This window comes from Schistocerca cancellata, chromosome 9, assembly GCF_023864275.1.
Source record: "Schistocerca cancellata isolate TAMUIC-IGC-003103 chromosome 9, iqSchCanc2.1, whole genome shotgun sequence".
NCBI classification, from domain to species: Eukaryota; Metazoa; Arthropoda; class Insecta; order Orthoptera; family Acrididae; genus Schistocerca; species Schistocerca cancellata.
Window position 1 is genome coordinate 416,367,180 of NC_064634.1, and position 18,850 is coordinate 416,386,029.

The 18,850-nt window shown below is 40.0% G+C and overlaps 1 protein-coding gene across 1 annotated transcript in view; it reads left to right on the forward strand.

Annotated features, from left to right (window-relative positions):
* The first annotated feature begins 1,523 nt into the window (after window positions 1-1,523).
* The window catches only part of LOC126101459 (hemicentin-2-like), a 496,135-nt gene continuing 478,808 nt past the window's right edge, over window positions 1,524-18,850 (forward strand). The window contains exon 1 of the mRNA XM_049912112.1: window positions 1,524-1,627. Coding sequence (XP_049768069.1) covers window positions 1,524-1,627 — 104 coding nt within the window. The remainder of the gene's footprint in view (window positions 1,628-18,850) is intronic.

Consider the following 18,850-nt stretch of genomic DNA (forward strand, 5'->3'; position numbering starts at 1 on the left):
ATGGTCAGGAGTTCCTCGAAACCGTCGTGACAAACAGGTCGGCCCCTTGTGTATTTCATGTTTTGCAAATCAAATGTTCAAATGGCTCTGAGCACTATGAGACTTAACATCAGAGGTCATCAGTCCCCTAGAACTTAGATCTACTTAAACCTAACTAACCTAAGGACATCACACACATCCATGCCCGAGGCAGGATTCGAACCTGCGACCGTATTGGTCGCGCGGTTCCAGACTGAAGCACCTAGAACCGCTCGGCCACAACGGCCGGCTCATGTTTTGCAGCGTTAACCGAACAGTTCTTCCTACTCATCCGAATTAACTTATATTTTTCCACATTTAAAGCAAGTTGCCATTCATCACACCAACTAGAAACTACGTAGGCCGCCTTCTATCTTCCGACAGTTAACTTCGACACCTTACCGCACACCCGACACCCCCGGGATAACAAGGCCGCCCAGCAGTGTTAGTGACGTCACACTAAGCGGCCCATATCCGACGCAGCAGTCCACGGACACCTCCGTACAGACGCGCCTGATGCTAACGATCTTCTGTCCGTCATACAGAAAGGAGCGAACTATAATTCGAACCAAAGACCAGATTATATACAGTATATTCTTGTAAACAGCATAAAGGTTCTTTTCGAAATACCGATTACATATACGGGCAGGAATAGGTTCTAGAACTCCTCTGAAAAGGGTTTGTCTTCAGTACCAGAATGAACATCAAATTGTCAGGTTTTCTAAATAGAAAAGCACTTTGTTAGTAACAGACAGCAATAATGAGACTTGCAGTTGGTGATTTCTACGTGGAAAAGGAAATAAGCTGTAGGGAGATTGAAAATGGTAAGTAAAGAGAGCCTTAGCCTTTTGCTCACATTCTTACATGTAATGCACTTGGTTGTTTTTCATTTCCTTACGTTTCATAACATTTTTAATATTGTTTCAAGAAGTGTATCTTCAATAGCAGAGTGAACTTCAAATTGTCAGGCTTTTTTTAAAGGAAAGAGCAGTCCCTTAGTATCACAGTGCAAGACAGAATCTTGTGTTCAGTGATGTCTATGTTAAAAGGAGATTATTTGATATCTATCTTTTGTTTCCATTCTTTATTACTGGGGATACACTCGTAAAAATTCTTGAAAAGAGCTGTCACCATGAACATATGAGTAAATTCACAATAGTCATGTGTTTTATGAGATAAAGCGAACTCTTGTTACCTTTTTGTAAACGAAAGTTGTGTAGGTTTTGCTATGTATGACAGTGTTTAAGATAATTTACTTTCAGTGTAATAGCTTGAAAATGTTAAGTCCTGCTGTCAGTTGGCATTTGTCACCACCTGTATGTGAGTGTTCTGACAATTATTAAATAGTGGCAAAGTTCCTCAATCGATTAAACTTATTCCTGCCCGTATATGTAATCGGTATTTCGTTATGAATCTTTATGCTGTTCACAAGAATATATATAGTTTGGTATTTGGTTCGAATTATAGTTCGCTCCTTTCTGTATGACGGACAGAAGATCGTTAGCATGAGGCGCGTCTGTACGGAGGTGTCCGTGGACTGCTGCGTCGGCTATGGGCCGCTTAGTGTGACGTCACTAACACTGTTGGGCGGCCTTGTTATCCCGGGGGTGTCGGCACACCACACCATCATCAGCAAACAACCACCGATTGCTGCCCACCTTGTCCGCCAGATCATTTATGTACACAAAGAATAACAACGGTCCTATCACACGTCCCTGGGGCATTACTGACGATACCCTTGACTGATGTACGTTCGCCGTCGAGGACGACATACTGGGTTCTATTACTTAAGAAGTCTTCGAGGCATTTACATGACTGTGAACTTATCCCATACGCTGCAATGAGGCACCTTGTCAAATGCTCTCCGGAATTCTGGAAATATAGAATCTTCTTGGTGCCCTTGATCCATAGTTCGCAGTATACCATGTGAGAAAGGGCAATCTGAGTTTCGCACGTGCGATGCTTTCTAAAACCATGATCATTCGTGAAGACGCTTCTCGGTCTCAAGAAAGTTTATGATATTCCAACTGAGAATGTATTCAATGATTCTGCAGCAAACCGAAGTTAGAGATATTGGTCTATGATTTTGCGGGTCCGTTCTTGTTTGTACCCTTCGTATTTACTGGAGTCATCTGCCTTTTTTTCCAGTCGCTAAAGCATCCACTCGAGTCCTGCCCTGATCCGCCACGGTCCAACTCTTACTGGCTGAAGGTCATCCCCACCAAGAATAGGATATTGTCCTTAAGCTGTACGGATCTGATTCAAATGCTTTCTGGAAAACTGAAATCTGCCCTCTGCCCTTGACCCATAGCTCGCAGTATATCATGTGAGAAAAGGGCAATCTGATAGCACTTCCCGGATTAAAATGATATATTATACTAATATTTAAATAAAGAAATGTCATAAGCATTCCATTATACTCAGATATAAGTAACAGTGGTTCATAAATGAGTAAGCCAGCATTATTGCGCAACTGTTCTTGCGATAAATGGCAAACAGATTGTTCTTAAGTATTGTTTAAAACAATTGGTTATGCCTGCTTGACAGAAGCGTCTTTCGACACTCCTTACAACAATGGTATCAGCTAACACAACCGATTGACCAATTTTAAATTACTATGTTTTTAATAGCACTTGGGGTCAACGTTTAAATAAAATGACTGGAAAAACAGTAAATTTTCATCTAATAGCGACAAATGTATGACAATGTGTGAGGTATTCAAGCTGTATACATTGGCTGTGGGAATGTGAGGAATACGATGTACATACATGACGTCATAGTCAATAAATAGAATAGATACAGGCACGTAGCTTTCAGGGACAATAATTATAGTACTGTCATCTGAGCTATTCTTTGTTGAAAACGCATGAAGCAATTAAAAGTTATTAGAGGGCACTGTGAAAATATTTATTTGCTATGAAATACTAACGTAGATAGTTCTAAAGATATTGATACATTGTTGTGTCACTGAATGCTCCTCATTTATCTGAGATAGCCGATGTATTCAGATTTCAGTTAGTATTTGATATGAGTTATTGTCGAATCACAAAGATCTGTAACTTAATCATCTTTAAGAGTGCCTGACACTCCGACATTTCCTGAAGCATATTCTGCACAAAGGCTAGGCTAGCTTCCGCCATCCAAATCTCAGCTTAGGGATTTTCTTCACATCCGTTAACCCAAGTGGCTCTTCCTGTAGCGGCCGTGGCGGCCCGGCCGGCCGCGTTGCTATCGGCCCTGGGACTGCATGAATGCTTAAATAGAGTCAAGTTACCTAGTACCAATTTTAGGTCACCAACTAATCTTATAAAGACTGAAGAATCTGATGTTAGATAAGAATGACAGCAAGAAAAACACGGCTGGAACGACAGTAAATTTCAGCAAACTTACGTCAGCCGGGTAAGCTACAGATTATCTGATATGTCTGACAAGAAAAACAAATAAGCAGAGGTAGCAGATGGTTATCCTAGATGTTCATTATAGTGAAATGAAATATTTGAACGAATTCCTGCATTCATATAAAATTCAATCTAAAAATTACAGTAACGTGGAAAGGGCTCTATGCATCTTAAATTAACTCCCCCTAAAGGTAATAGAAGCTGTAATTCAAGAATCTACCCTCTTTCACGTTAATCTCTTACAGTGTAGTATAGGCAATTCTCAACTGACCCCTGGTAGCAAGTGTCTGTTATGGCAGTATGGCTGAGGTTAATTGGGCGTGTGACACAGTGCAAGGTTCTACTGCATCCTGTTAACTGGGCTAACTGAATTTAACGGGGCTCACTTACCGGCCTCGCGTATCAGTCAAAAATATTCAGGTAATTTCTCTTTCATACAAATTGCCTTTCTCCAGTCTTCTTTTCAAATCCGAGTCACCGTAGATGGCCTTCAGGTATCTCTGCAGGTAACTAGTAAAAGAAAGATTTGTCGTTAACAAAACAGGAATGCCACCTACACATTTCAACAGATACTAATTACGTAATATCGGCACATATTTTTTAACTCGCGACTGACTGCAATTGTTTCCAATCATTTTTGCGTTGGGGTTCAAGAAATGGACAAACAAAAATTTCATAGTTGTCTACACTTCCAAATAATTTACTATTCATTTAAATATCTCCTAGCTAGATTGGAAACTATTATTAATTCTATAGATTGTTAATACAAGTGCATATAAGCTTCTATTAACGTTTGTTCTCGCGATGTGAAAACCTGCTCTATTGCACTTACTCTGTTACTTGAGAATTTTTTTGAACCGCACCTCTTTTCCGAAGTCCGTTAACAGCATTTCACCAATGAAACTACTAGGGATTCAACATTTATCTTCGGATTCGAAATATTTGTCGTCCTTAACGTGTGATTCATACATGCCTTTTTTTCTGTTAACCACAAACAACTAACTTCGCTGTCGGTCAGAGATATAACTTCATGTATGCTATACAGAGGTTATCATTCCCTACTGTTGTAGAACAAGAAAATCTGTGAAGAGATCATATAGCGGGTAACACTCATTTCACAGTTCCCGCAAACGTGACGTCATTTTGACGCCATACAAAATATCGACCATCACATAATCGGCCACGTCTGTTAGCATTCGATACTGGCGGTACCAGAGATTTACAAAAACACCTCGTTCTTGGAATTATTTATTATAAATAATGCTGTAATAAAATTATCACGTAATGTTTTATCGACAGTTAATGACTTCATAGAATAATTCTGTCTTAAAAGTGTGTTATTATCTTCAATGATCTGCAAATTAAAAATGAAACATACTTCTTTTATAATTTGTAGTATGCCATTTCAATGTAATGGAACATGGAACATTTATCACCAACGCCTCACCATTATCATTAAATGGCACTTAATAACGTATTAACGATACAAGCTTTCAAGATCGAATGATAAACAAGCCCGCAGTTAAACAACACATGAATGAGTGCTAGCCTAATAAATAAGGTCGTGGTTTCTGAAGTCGAAATGTTGTTGCTTCGCATCCCGTTATATGATTTTTTTTCTTAGCGTTGCGAAACTGTTATGTTTTTTTTTCTTACGAGTGTAATATAAGTATGTTCTGCAATATTTGATGCTATTTACATTCAGTCTGATCTGAGAACGAAAGATGAAATAAATATTTAGCGACTTCGGAGTATGTAGTTAGGCAGGAACCTAAGAGGACAGCCTAAATTTCTGCGACTGAAACTGGTAACAATAGAATTAATATTCTTCCTTCTCACAAATATTTGGATCTTTATCTCCGATTATCTCCGCCTTTCGAATGTGTAGTTATGAGAGAGCCTAAGAGGACAGCGGGTGAAAAGGGGATCATTAACATTCATGTTCTTACTTGTCACAAATATTTCACTGTTTATTTGCGAATGTGTGGCGATTTCCGAGGGGTGTGGTTAGGCACGAACCTAAGAGGACACCTGTAATTGCTGCGTCTGAAACGAACAGCAATAAAATTCATATTCTGCCTTTTCGCTAATAATTGGACCTTTATTTCAGAATTATGGAGATTTCCGAATGTGTGGTTAGCCTGGAACCTAAGAGTACAGCTTTAAATGGTGCAAATAAAACGAGCTGCAGTAAGATTTTATTTTTCTTATCTTAAATGTCTGTCTCCTTTACTTCCGAATATGCAGCGACTTCCGAGTGTATGGTTAGGTACGAAACTAAGAGGACATTTTAAACTGCTGTGAGTGAATCGAGGAGAAATAATATTCATATTCTTCCTTGTCATAAATTCGATAGCCGATCTTGCGGTCGTCGATATTGCGCGTGACGTCAAAGTGACGTCACATTTGCGGAAATTGTTGTGGAACGTACATTACCCGCATATCGCCTACATGAAACGACAAATATCTCGTACAATGCTGTTTACGCAGTGCGCTAAGTCCGAGTATGTTACTGTTATTTGTCCTGGTCGTGGGTATTGGATTATTATTAAAAGGAGTGGTGAATAACAGTTAATTCTGCAGACGCAAATCGTAGTACTTGCAAAGAGAAACAGTTATTTTTCATAGATAACTAACGCAGCCTCAGGAGACATTGGAGGTAATGCAGCTTGGCGACATAAATTGTGTTCTGCGAATGTAAATAATCACTTCATAGCCATTCCTACCTACGACTGGTACCACAGGTTCCACTCAAATGACTGAAATCTTATAGTGATACATTAAGTGTGTCATTAGAAATATTCACGTCAAAGAACGTGAACACTGAGTGGGTATGGTGAAAATCACAGCTTAGGAGGACATGGTGCAAAGTAAAGCCTCCGAATTTTTAATGTGAAAACTCTTAAAGATATTTACATAAAAGAAAGTTTATTAGCAGTACACATCTTTATTTTTCATACATACAAATTTATTTCTGAACCTAGTCACGCCGGCGACGAACACATTTCTGCCAACGAAAGAAGAGTTTGTTCATGCTGTTGCTGCAGAATGTTTGGTAATGTAGCCACAAACGCACCTTTGCATGCAACGGTTCATCACTGTGAAAATGAAGCCCTCGAAGAAGTTCTTAACGTTTTGGAAGCACTTTGAGCTCTGATACAGACGCTGGATTAACTGCAACATAGCACATTACAGGTGTGGATAGACTCAACTTTTAACCTTCTATGCAAGTTTTCTGCGGTTATAAACACGATTACAGCATGCTGTTTGTGACGCACTGACATAGTTGCGTTACACATCGCCATCTTACACACTACAATTCAGAGTGCTATAGCGGCAGAACGTTGCAATTTGAGTTACTGAAGGGAGAAAGTCGACCGTCTAATATACATGGAGGAATTAATTTTTAGCATGACCTCGTACATTCATACTGTTCCTATGTCTTGTAGGTTACTACTTTTATACAGATTACCATTCCAGATGTAGAGGTGAGTTTGAGGACATATGTTTGTTGGTACATACATTGGACAGATGTTATTAAAAAAATTGATTCACTACGTTGCTTACTCGATAACATTAAAAATTAGCCATCTCAAGCAGGGATGAAATGTTCTCTGTGAATCCGGGCAGGAATGTGCCGATTACATGTTCTATATTATCTGTGGCTTCTTTTGATAAGAGTCAAACTATCTTTTACTGGGGAATGCATAAGAAGCACCAACGTGGAGTTTCGAGAATATTATAATAGAGCACATGGGGGCATTTCATTTAGTTCGTAGGCTTTGCCTGGCTTCTGATTCTAAGTTTCATGAATATCACTACCAGGTGTTACAGCTCAGAACATATTTCTTCCAAAGCGTTAGAAATTGGTGACAAGATCAGTCACAATTTCTTTTACAATTTACATCTGTTTTTCAATACTGGACCTGGATTATAGGATGGGTGAGGCAATGGTTTCCAACCGAAATTGACGACAAATTCCATTGGCAAAACATCCACGACAATGACATCAACGCGATCATGACTTGCCGGAAGAGTCTACCACTTTGATTTTTTTTTTTTGTGTGTGTTACTGGTGGTGGCTGCCATTTTGTTTTCTCCACATAAAATGATACGTGACAGAAAGGCCACCCCATTTACACAAAACTGTTTGAGCAGTTCTAATCAAATGGCTTGACTTTGAATTTTGTCGTCTGTTATAGGCATTAGTGGAACCTATCTTGAGCAGACCTTGTAGTATTCAGTGAGTCTCGGTTATACCACACGCACATCTAATTCTCACCGATAGCCCTAGAGCCATCCGCTTGCTTAGTTGAGTGGTAACGTGCTTGCCTTCCATGCAGCGGGCACGGGTTCGATTATCGGCCGGGTTGGAGATTTTCTTCTCCCGTGGACTGGGTGTTGTGTTGTGCTCATCATCATCTCATCAACGACGCAGAAGTCGCCCAATGCGACGTCATGTGAAATAAGACTTGCAACACGGCGGCCGACTTCCCCGGACGGACCTCCCGGCCAATAATACATTACGATCATTTCATCTGAGCCCTAGAGCCAACGGTCAGATTACTATGTGGTGGCCCGAACGAATAATGACATCCGTGCGATTCACTGTTTCGAGCAGTGGTTGTGATAGAACGTTCCGAACTTGACAGATCATAGAGCTCAATTTCTGCACTTTTCTGACGCTTTAACTCCGATTAAAAATTGCCCAACAATACTTCCGTCAATTGTTCATTGCCATATGCTCCACACAAACTTTCAGAGACGTTCGGTATGATTCGTTTTTCCGCAACAAAGAATGAAATTACAGCACGTTGCTTCTAATGAGTGTCTAGCATAGACCACATTTTGATGGTTCACAATGGCTCTGTTAACCGTAGGAATTGTTCTAAAACTCGCACATCAGATATGAAACACTTAAAATGATTATTCTCGTGCGTACTTAAAAGTACTCAGCTCACCACCTCAATACCTCAATAATTTGTGCACGATGCCATATTCAGGAAATTTATCTCTAAATGAGGTCAGAAAGCTCAAATCCAGGAGCTTTAAGACATAATGTTATGTACAAAGCTTTGTTGGTCACTTTTTTCCCAATGCTGAAGACAGCACTCCAGCACTTGAAAAAAGTGGACTATACAAAATCACTTGCAATTGTGGCAAACTCTATACAGATCATTCTAGCAGTACAATACACACCTGTTTTTTGGCAACACACTAGAAGTTAGAAACTTACCAAGCAGACTCTACATTCGCAGACCATCTGCTTAAAGAAGGACGGAGTTTGCAACATGATATCCTGCAACATATACATAAGGGGAGGAAGATGAAATGCCTTGGAGTAATGGAAATTAATAAACGTATCTTAGTTTCCCAAGCTTAGTACTGAATGATCAGACACAGTTCTCTTACTCGCCACTTCTAACTGCTGATACCACCCATAATCCCATCCAGACCTCGCTGTAAATTACCCATTATATTCACATGTCCATTTTTCCTTTACGCCATTCATTACAATTGCATTTTCCCTATTAAAAATTCTTACTTTGCGTAATCACACATGTTTCACTCACTCGTTTAATCTTATTTTTATATATTACCTGATTGTAATATTGGAACCACTAAAAACAAGATTATTTTCCCTGCCATTACCGTGGAACGTGTCGCCGAAGTTCCTTGCTCAACTTATTTCCTTCTCAGAACAGTTGTCATAATCTTTATACAGTTCATTATTTTATGTGTCACGTATTTTGTCTTAGTTCAATGATTTTACACATTTTAACTGAAATAATTCCTTTCCTTTTCTGTCCAAAACCAAACATTAAGAACAGTTGTCTTTGGAAACAAAATGCGATATTCTAAAATGCACTAGTTTACAATCTTTGATCCTACAATATTTCACAGCCACCTTTCTGCCTGGTGACTGCGTAGCAACCGAAAACCGGTTTGTAGCATAATAAATAATGTAGGAAATTACACCAGTGTCGCGGCGAGCTTCATTCGTAAGGTAATCTAACTGTTTGCGACCGACAGCTCATAGGATTTCTTTTTAGTATCATCAGCTCATAGGACGTATGAAAAACTACAAATGCCCTCGTATTGCTTCTATACATCCTGAACTAGTCTGGTCATGGATTGTCACTTTCTTTCATGAACAATCAACCGTCTCCAAATAAAGTGGAAAAGTTTCCCAAGGTTCCGTAACACGATAGTCAAGCGTATCGGTAAATAAAAAGTCAGTTGCTAAAAAATAATTATTTTGGTCCCATCAGAAATAAAAACGTGAAAGCCGAAGCCACGCGAACAAGACAGCATTCAAACGATTCCTCGACGTCTTACACTCCTGGTATGGAAGACATAGACGACTTTCATCACCAGGCTAAACCACTGTGGCGAAAATGTGCTGGGTCCCCATCAGGACACTGCACGTAACTCCCGGGTGACTTTCCATGTAGTTTAACTTTCATAGGTGATAATACATAGCTTGTTATTCTAACTGTAACTCAGAAACTGGGCATATCATAATAGCCGTTTAATTGACATTTCATAGAACAAATGAAAAACTACAAATGACCTGCTATTTCTTCTGTTTCTTTGTGAAGGTCTTAGCAAAAAATTGTCCGTATATTACTCCACCTAAAACTTTACCAAAAATGACCCATATTTGGTATCAGATACATTTATCATGGATATTACTTTTAATTCTGAGCCTTGTTCTTAACTTTAATGTTGCATGACACGACATCCACTCTAGTTCTAAAACCAAGCGAAAGTCTGCCTTAGAAATTCATGCATCCCTGCTAGTGCATAAATGGTGGGGAGGAGAACAGCACTTCTAAGCACTTACCTTGAAAATTTTTGTCCTGACAAACAGCTGACTATTGATCAGTTTCGTCTACCTCTTATGCTATTGATGCAGTGATTGTGAGAGTTGTAGTTCTCTCCTCGCTCGCCTTTTTACAGTATCAACAGCTGCTTAATTATCCATTGAACTGTTTATTACCCCAAAATTTGCTACATGTGCAGGACATGCCTCTTCTTGCATTTCTCCCTGGTTATTATCGTATCACGCCTCTCCTCCAGCCTTTCCCTTAGTTTCCTAAATCTTTCATAAATTATACGAGAGGACTTCAAAAAGTAAGCTACACAATATCGTGGCATGATAAGTAACTTTTTATCGAGCATTGCACTACTCTTCAAAGTCGTCACGGAGCCAACAGTCACCCATGGTGTGTGGACGTGTTCGTATAAAAAATCTGTGATTGTTGCAGTTGAGTTCCTGAACGTTGTTGTCTATGATGCAGCGCCATTTCACTCATACGATGTGATGCACATATTCAATATCCTGCAGCAGAGGTTTGTCTGCAGGAGAACCAGAACATGTACTCTCTTCTGACTGAGTGCCACTACTTTTGTGCAATGGTGTTAGCGTCGCATGACATGTATAACTTACTCTTTGAAGTATTCTTGTATAAGTTGCTACTTGATGTTCTAACTTTATTTATAGGATGTGTGTTCCGCCTTTTGGAAACACTTATTTATCTTTTTAGCGAAACATGTTTCAGCACCCTTCTGCCATTATCAGTGCGTTTTTTTGTCTATTGAAAATCTGTAAAAAGTGGAAATATTTTAGGTTATAATTGACTTTACAATTGAGGCCTAAAGAAAGTTTTTGTTATTTTTGCTTCTTACCGTGATTTTACATTATGTGGTTATGCAAGATCAACTCTGTAGTTTCCTGCACTGATAGCTTGTTATCTGCAAACCAAACGATGTAAATGTAAGTTTCATCGGCGATTTAACACATCCCTTGATTTTTCAAAAACGTGAATTTTTGCGTGTCAAAATGTTTACGTGTATATTTGTTACTATTCACATTTTCTTGTGACTGATCCTTCTTCTTTTGGATTCCGTGGACACTGCACACACGTATTAATGTAATTTATTTCTTTATAAACGCCTTTTTACTTCGCGAGATGCGGTGAGCACTATGTTGTTTTTCCTAACCCCGCAGGCGTTCATTTGATCCCGAGAGAGTTTAGCGCCCAAATTGAATTTTGTTTACCTTTCTCTCTCTTGTGCGTCTGTGTGTGCCTTAGCTGTTTCTGTAAAGTACCTTTAATGTGTTAAATAATGTGCCTTTACAGAGCGTAGTGTTTTCATTTAAAACGTGTTTGCTTCCTGCTATTACCTTCTGTGTGTGGAAGTTCTCTTCTATTGTCAGCTAGTGGTATAGGCTGTGTCTGGTTTTCAGTATTTATAAATCTGTTTGGATGGTGGTTACGGGCTGTTAGGTCGTCAGCAAATGTGTTATACGTGCTGTTACGTTTTAGGGCTCTGAGGTGTTCTGAGTATCTTTTTTGAAGTTTCTGAATATTTTTCCTGTATGTAGTGATTGACAAGTGTGGCATGTGAATTCATATTTGGAAGAAAGGGGGAACCCGTACCCTATAATTCAACTGCAAATGTGGAAAGAAAGGACAAGAGCTACAGATCCAAAAGATGATTAGTTATTTACGTATTTTACGTGTTCAGGACGTGAGATTATTACAATAGTGGTAGTACGTTAATAACATACAGAGTTTAGTTACATACAAAGTATCCATTACAGAGAAAACTGAATAAAGTAAAACAGAAAGCAATACAAACGAAAATACAAGAATTAATATGTTCATCTAGAACTTATGAAATACAGACAAAAAATAAAAAAACAATAAAACAAAATACGTCATTCTCCTCACATTGGGTGCAGGGCCCAGTATTCGGCGGCCTTGACTGCTATTTCATCCGCAGCTCAGCGGCAGTACTTTTACCCGGCAGATTTCTGCAAAATAGTAGATTTTGTTCGTCCTATAGGTCACCACACAGCCAAATATCACCACCACTGCATAAAGCTCCACTTCCTGAGGTTGATCCTGCATCTTTGCACCACAGCTCTCCGTATGTTCAGCGTCTTCTATGTCACATATAGCGGACGTGAGCCTGCTGCTGTTCCCTGTTTATCATAAGAGTAAATGGATGCAAACAAACACCAACGCGATGGTTTGTCAGTAGCCGTAGCATACGTACACTGGTGGAGTTACGCTCTTTGTCCTACTTACGTATTAGATATCTTATTACTAAGTCACGTGAAATAGAACTTTAAGATAGTCTAAATTTTGCACAGAGCATAACGTAATCATAGCCAACACTTGGTTCAAGAATCATGAGAGAAGGTTGTATACATGGAAGAACCCTGGAGATACTAAAAGGTATCAGATAGTTTATATAATGGTAAGACACAGATTTAGGAACCAGGTTTTAAATTGTAAGACATTTCCAGGGGCAGATGTAGACTCTGACCACAATCTATTGGTTATGAACTGTAGATTAAAACTGAAGAAACTGCAAAAAGGTGGGAATTTAAGGAGATGGGACCTGGATAAACTGACTAAACTAGAGGTTGTACAGAGCATAAGGGAACAATTGACAAGAATGGCGGAAAGAAATACAGTAGAAGAAGAATGGGTAGCTTTGAGGGATGAAATAGTGAAGGCAGCAGAGGATCAAATAGGTAAAAAGACGAGGGCTAGTAGAAACCCTTGGGTAACAGAAGAAATATTGAATTTAATTGATGAAAGGAGAAAACATAAAAATTCAGTAAATGAAGCAGGCAAAAAGGAATACAACCGTCTCAAAAATGAGATCGACAGGAAATGCAAAATGGCTTAGCAGGGATGGCTAGAGAACAAAGGATGTAGAGGCTTATCTCACTAGGGGTAAGATTGATACTGCCTACAGGAAAATTAAAGAGACCTTTGGAGAAAGGAGAACCACTTGCATGAACATCAAGAGCTTTGATGGAAACCCAGTTCTAAGCAAAGAAGGGAAAGCAGAAAGATGGAAGGAGTATATAGAGGGTCTATACAAGGGCGATGTACTTGAGGACAATATTTTGGAAATGGAAGAGGATGTAGGTGAAGATGAAATGGGAGATATGATACTGCGTGAAGAGTTTGACAGAGCACTGAAAGACCTGAGTCGAAACAAGGCCCCCGGAGTAAACAGCATTCCATTAGAACTACTGACAGCCTTGGGAGAGCCAGTCCTGACAAAACTCTACCATCTGGTGAGCAAGATGTGTGAGAGAGGCGAAATAACCTCAGACTTCAAGAAGAATATAATAATTCCAATCTCAAAGAAAGCAGGTGTTGACAGATGTGAAAATTACTGAACTATCAGTTTAATAAATCACAGCCGCAAAGTACTAACGAGAATTCCTTACAGACGAATGGAAAAACTGATAAAAGCCAACCTCTGGGAAGATCAATTTGGATTCCGTAGAAATGTTGGAACACGTGAGGCAATACAGACCCTACAACTTATCTTAGAAAATAGATTAAGGAAAGGCAAACCTACATTTCTAGCATTTGTAGACTTAGAGAAATCTTTTGACAGTGTTGATTGGAATACTCTCTTTCAAATTCTGAAGGTGGCAGGGGTAAAATACAGGGAGCGAAAGGCTATTTACAATTTGTACAGAAAGCAGATGGTAGTTATAAGAGTCGAGGGGTATGAAAGGGAAGCAGTGGTTGGTAATGGAGTGAGACAGGGTTGTAGCCTATCCCCGGTGTTATTCAATCTGGTATATTGAGCAAGCAGTAAAGGAAACAAAAGAAAAATTAGGAGTGGGAATTAAAATCGATGGAGGCGAAATAAAAACTTTGAGGTTCGCCGATGACTAATTCTGTCAGAGACAGCATAGGACCTGGAAGAGCAGCTGAACGGAATGGACAGTGTCTTGAAAGGAGGGTACAAGATTAACATCAACAAAAGCAAAACGAGGATAATGGAATGTAGTCGAGTTAAGTCGGGCGATGACGAGGGAAATAAAATAGGAAATGAGATACTTAAAGTAGTAAAAGAGTTTTGGTATTTGGGGAGCAAAATAACTGATGATGGTCGAAGTAGAGAGGATATAAAATGTAGACTGGCAATGGCAAGGAAAGCGTTTCTGAAGAAGAAAAATTTGTTAACATTGAGTATAGATTTAAATGTCAGGAAGTCGTTTCTGAAACTATTTGTACGGAGTGTAGCCATATATGGAAGTGGAACATGGACGATAAATAGTTTTGACAAGAGAGAATAGAAGCTTTCGAAATGTGGTGCTAGAGAAGAATGCTGAAGATTAGATGGGTAGATCACATAACTAATGAGGAGGTATTGAATAGAATTGGGGAGAAGAGGGGCTTGTATCACAACTTGACTAGAAGAAGGGATCGGTTGGTAGCACATGTTCTGAGACATCGAGGGATCACCAATTTAGTATTGTAGGGCAGCGTGGAGGGTAAAAATCGTAGAGGGAGACCAAGAGATGAATACACTAAGCAGATTCAGAAGGATGTAGGCTGCAGTAGGTACTGGGAGATGAAGAAGCTTGCACAGGAGAGAGTAGCATGGAGAGCTGCATCAAACCAGTCTTAGGACTGAAGACCACAACAACAATGTATTAACAGTCATAAACGTTTTTCTGAATCACGCTTTATCCATGTAGTTTTTATTTCTAAAATCGTGTACGGTCAAAGACTCTGAACTGATTGAGGCTGCTTCCTGCTCCGTAGTGAGACACGCGTGCCAAGATATAGGTTGTTGTTAATGTTTTTCATAAATTTACAGAAATAAAATGGGCTTTGAAGTTTTCCGAGGGACTGTATTTGACACATTTGAGATACAAATACATATTGTAATCGGTAGCGTAGTAGATTGATAATTTGATGCAGCTCATGGATCGCTGGTTGAAGTATCGCTTTGGTTATCAGTTTTTATTGTCGTTTAATTTGAAATACCAACATTTCGTAATTGTAAAATTTATCATAGTTTTTTATGAATAATGCGCGTCTTCTTGTTCCTAATTACATATTTCACGCAAAATCCATTTTCATTTCAAATTTAGAAGTTTAATTATCAATATTTTATGAAAGATTCTTAACGAAGGTTGCTTAAATTAAGAAAATGTAATAATTTAATTTTTGACAAAAATGAAAAACCTAATACTCTTTAATTAGAGTGTGTCCAATGTTTTTTTACCATAGATATAGTGATATGTGTCGTAGAAACTTGGGAAAAAAATATTTTCGCAGCATCGAGCACAGAATAATACTTTTGGATTTTTACATTTGCCACTGAGCCATTACAATATGAACCCAACACAACTCATCTGGAGCCAAGTTAAGGGAGTTATTGCGAGAAATAACAAGACTATTTAGCTGGCAGACGTACTGGAACGAGCGCACGCAGCTTTTCCACTCGGCACTGCCGAACGCTGGCGTGATACAGAACGGCACGTCATAAAAGAAGAGGAGAAAATGCGGCGCCTGAGTAGTTTCGTAGATTCAGTTGTTGATCGACTCGTCATCAACGTAGCAGATGACAGTCCCAGGACTGAAATGTATTTTTCGGATTTGGATAAGGGAGTAACTAACAGATCACCAGACGACTGACTGTAATTAATACGTTCAATGGTTTCATTGTTTAACAGTACGGTGAAATCCCTGTAGTATGCGTTTGCATCACACCTAGGCCGCTCAGAAAAATTGCCCTGTGCTCAAGCTAGGGATTTTCATCACTTTTATTTATAATTAAGAGTACTATGTTAGGTGGCAACGAGAGCATTTTATGCTTTCCGTCAGGTCGTCTAAGAAGCGTCCCGTAGTGCTGGAGTTCTGCGGAATATTTATTTATTTATTTAGCGTATGGCTCATAACATCACAGTAAAAATTACAGAAACAACACGATTTGAAAAAAAATCACATATGTATAAACAGAGCAATAAATAACAGTTTGTATATAAGGACACCGTCAATTGTAAAGTTACACTCACAGAAGACCAGTCACAAGCAGACGTCCAGCTTAGATAGTAAATAGTCGATTGCCTCTTGGGTCGCCATTAGGAAATCTTGTGGGTCGCCCTCGTATGCCCTTAGTGGGCATTCCTGCACGATGTGTTTGACCGTCTGTCTCTCAGCGCCACAGTCGCAAGCGGCCGAAGGAAGTTTACCCCATCTGTGTAAGGAGTCGGCACATCTCCCACAGTTGGTTCTGATGCGATTAAGAGTTGACCAAACTTTGCGAGGGCAATCAAATCCTTTTGGTTTACTAAAGATGCAGACGTACTGGAACGAGCGCACGCAGCTTTTCCACTCGGCACTGCCGAACGCTGGCGTGATACAGAACGGCACGTCATAAAAGAAGAGGAGAAAATGCGGCGCCTGAGTAGTGCCACTGTGGCAGTTTACTACTGTTCTGCTCTCCCATTCCTCTTTCCATCGGTCATTTATTTTGAAGTTAGTTTGGTGCAGAGCCTGTGCGGTCTTAGGTGGAGGATGCCTAGACCGGAGTCGGTTTCCTTGGATGTCGTGAGTATCTTCATGGATTTGTAATTGAGGGTTGGTCATGATTTTTTGAAATTCTCTAACCAGAGCGTGTTCACGGCGCAGGTTAGGAGGGGCTATGTTACTGAGAACGGGCAGCCACACTGTAGGAGTTGGCCTGATTGTGCCTGATATAATACGCATTGTTGCATTAAGTTGGCTATCTACCATGTGTGTGTGTCTGCTGTTGAGCCACACTGGGGCACAGTATTCTGCCACTGGATACACCAAGCCAAGTGCGGATGTTCTTAAGGTAGATGCTGTGGAGCCCCAAGTGGTGCCACAGAGCTTCTGTAATATGTTGTTGCGTGTTTTAAGTTTCGCTGCAGTTTTCGTCAGGTGTTCTTTGAATGTTAGTGTCCTATCTAGGGTAACCCCAAGGTACTTTGGGTGTTTGTTGTGATTTAGTAATTTCCCGTCTAGATAGACTTGTAGTTCTCTGTTGGCCATTTTGTTGTTCAAATGGAAGGCAGATACTTCCGTCTTTGTAGCACTAGGTTGTAGCCTCCATTTTTTAAAGTAGTCGCTGAGAATCCCTAGGTCACTCGTAAGGATATCTTCGGCAGTTTCTATATTTCTGTGGGCTGTTGCTAGAGCCCAGTCATCAGCATAACCAAATTTGCGCGATCTGGTTGCAGGCATGTCAGCGATGTAAAGGCTGAAAAGAAGGGGCGCAAGGACAGAGCCTTGTGGGAGTCCATTATTGAGTTTTATCTGTTTACTTCTCTCATTCCCCATTATTACTTGGAAGGTTCTATTTGACAACATATCATCAATGAGGTTGGTTAACTTCTTGCAGGGGACGGCACAGATTAATTTGTACATGAGCCCCTGTTTCCAAACTGTATCATAGGCTGCTGTTAGGTCTATGAATGCTGCAGCTACTTTATTTTTCTTCTGGAACCCCGCCTCTATATATGTTGTCAGTGATAGGACTTGATCTGTACAGCAGCGATATGGACGGAATCCTGCTTGTTCGATAGGGATTTTTTTGAGTATAGTCTGGCCTATTCTGTTGAGGAGCAGTCTTTCTAGTAATTTATATACCATACTGCCGAATATTATTTCATTCTCTTTAAAAATTACATTCGAAGGTATATTGTTTCTCTGCTCGTCCCTTTTTTACGTCTGAACTGCAACAGCTCACATCACTGCAGATTAGTATGACCAGATAGCTGGCCAGAGCTGTTCGCGTTAGACGCGCTGGTAACGGTGTTGTCCCTTATTATCGCTCTGTGTGCGTGTATAGTCCGAGCCACGAAGGATGGCGGTTTTGCAGGCGGAGAAGCGGACTGCGGTTGCGTTAATGCTGGTTCCAAGCGACAGTCGCACACACTTGCTTTGCGCTTGGTGTATGTATCCCGCAATTAGGTCTTCCCTTTCTTGTGTAGAATTTGGCGCTTAACGTCAGCATCAACCATGACAATTTACAAGAAATGTAATAAAAATTCACTAACTAACTCGCTACTATCGCTCTTGAAGCTTGCATTGGGTATGAAATTTAAACCATAGCCCTGAGAACACTGCTTAACACTCACTGGCTGTCAGAGAATGCGTGACGTGGGTGCGTAGAACGAGCCTAAACTCGACTGCCCGTCGTTTGTGACTCCAACTATAACACAGCATAAAACGTATCCTTATGATCATACTTCACTGTAATGGAAACAGCTTCGCTTCCGCTCCACGTGAAACGAAATCTAATGAGATTGAAGCAAACGCGGAAGAATACATGGTGTAAAGTTTATCAGATTTAATCTTGTGATGAACATAGCATAGTTCCATTTTGACTTTAGTTCCGTGGGCTTCGAACAGAGAAAGACGCTAATGTTCCACTCGGCGAGTTACGGGAGATGAAGGGATTGCACTAGTTTTCTGCGAGATAATCGTTCTTGATTTGCGTCTTGGCCGTTGAGGCTCGTGCCCAAACGGAGGAGTTCTCTAGTCACTCTCCAGTTTATTCTTCTCCACTTACTGAGCTTATTTCGTACCGGTGGTGCTATAATCACAATTTGATGTGGTTTGCTG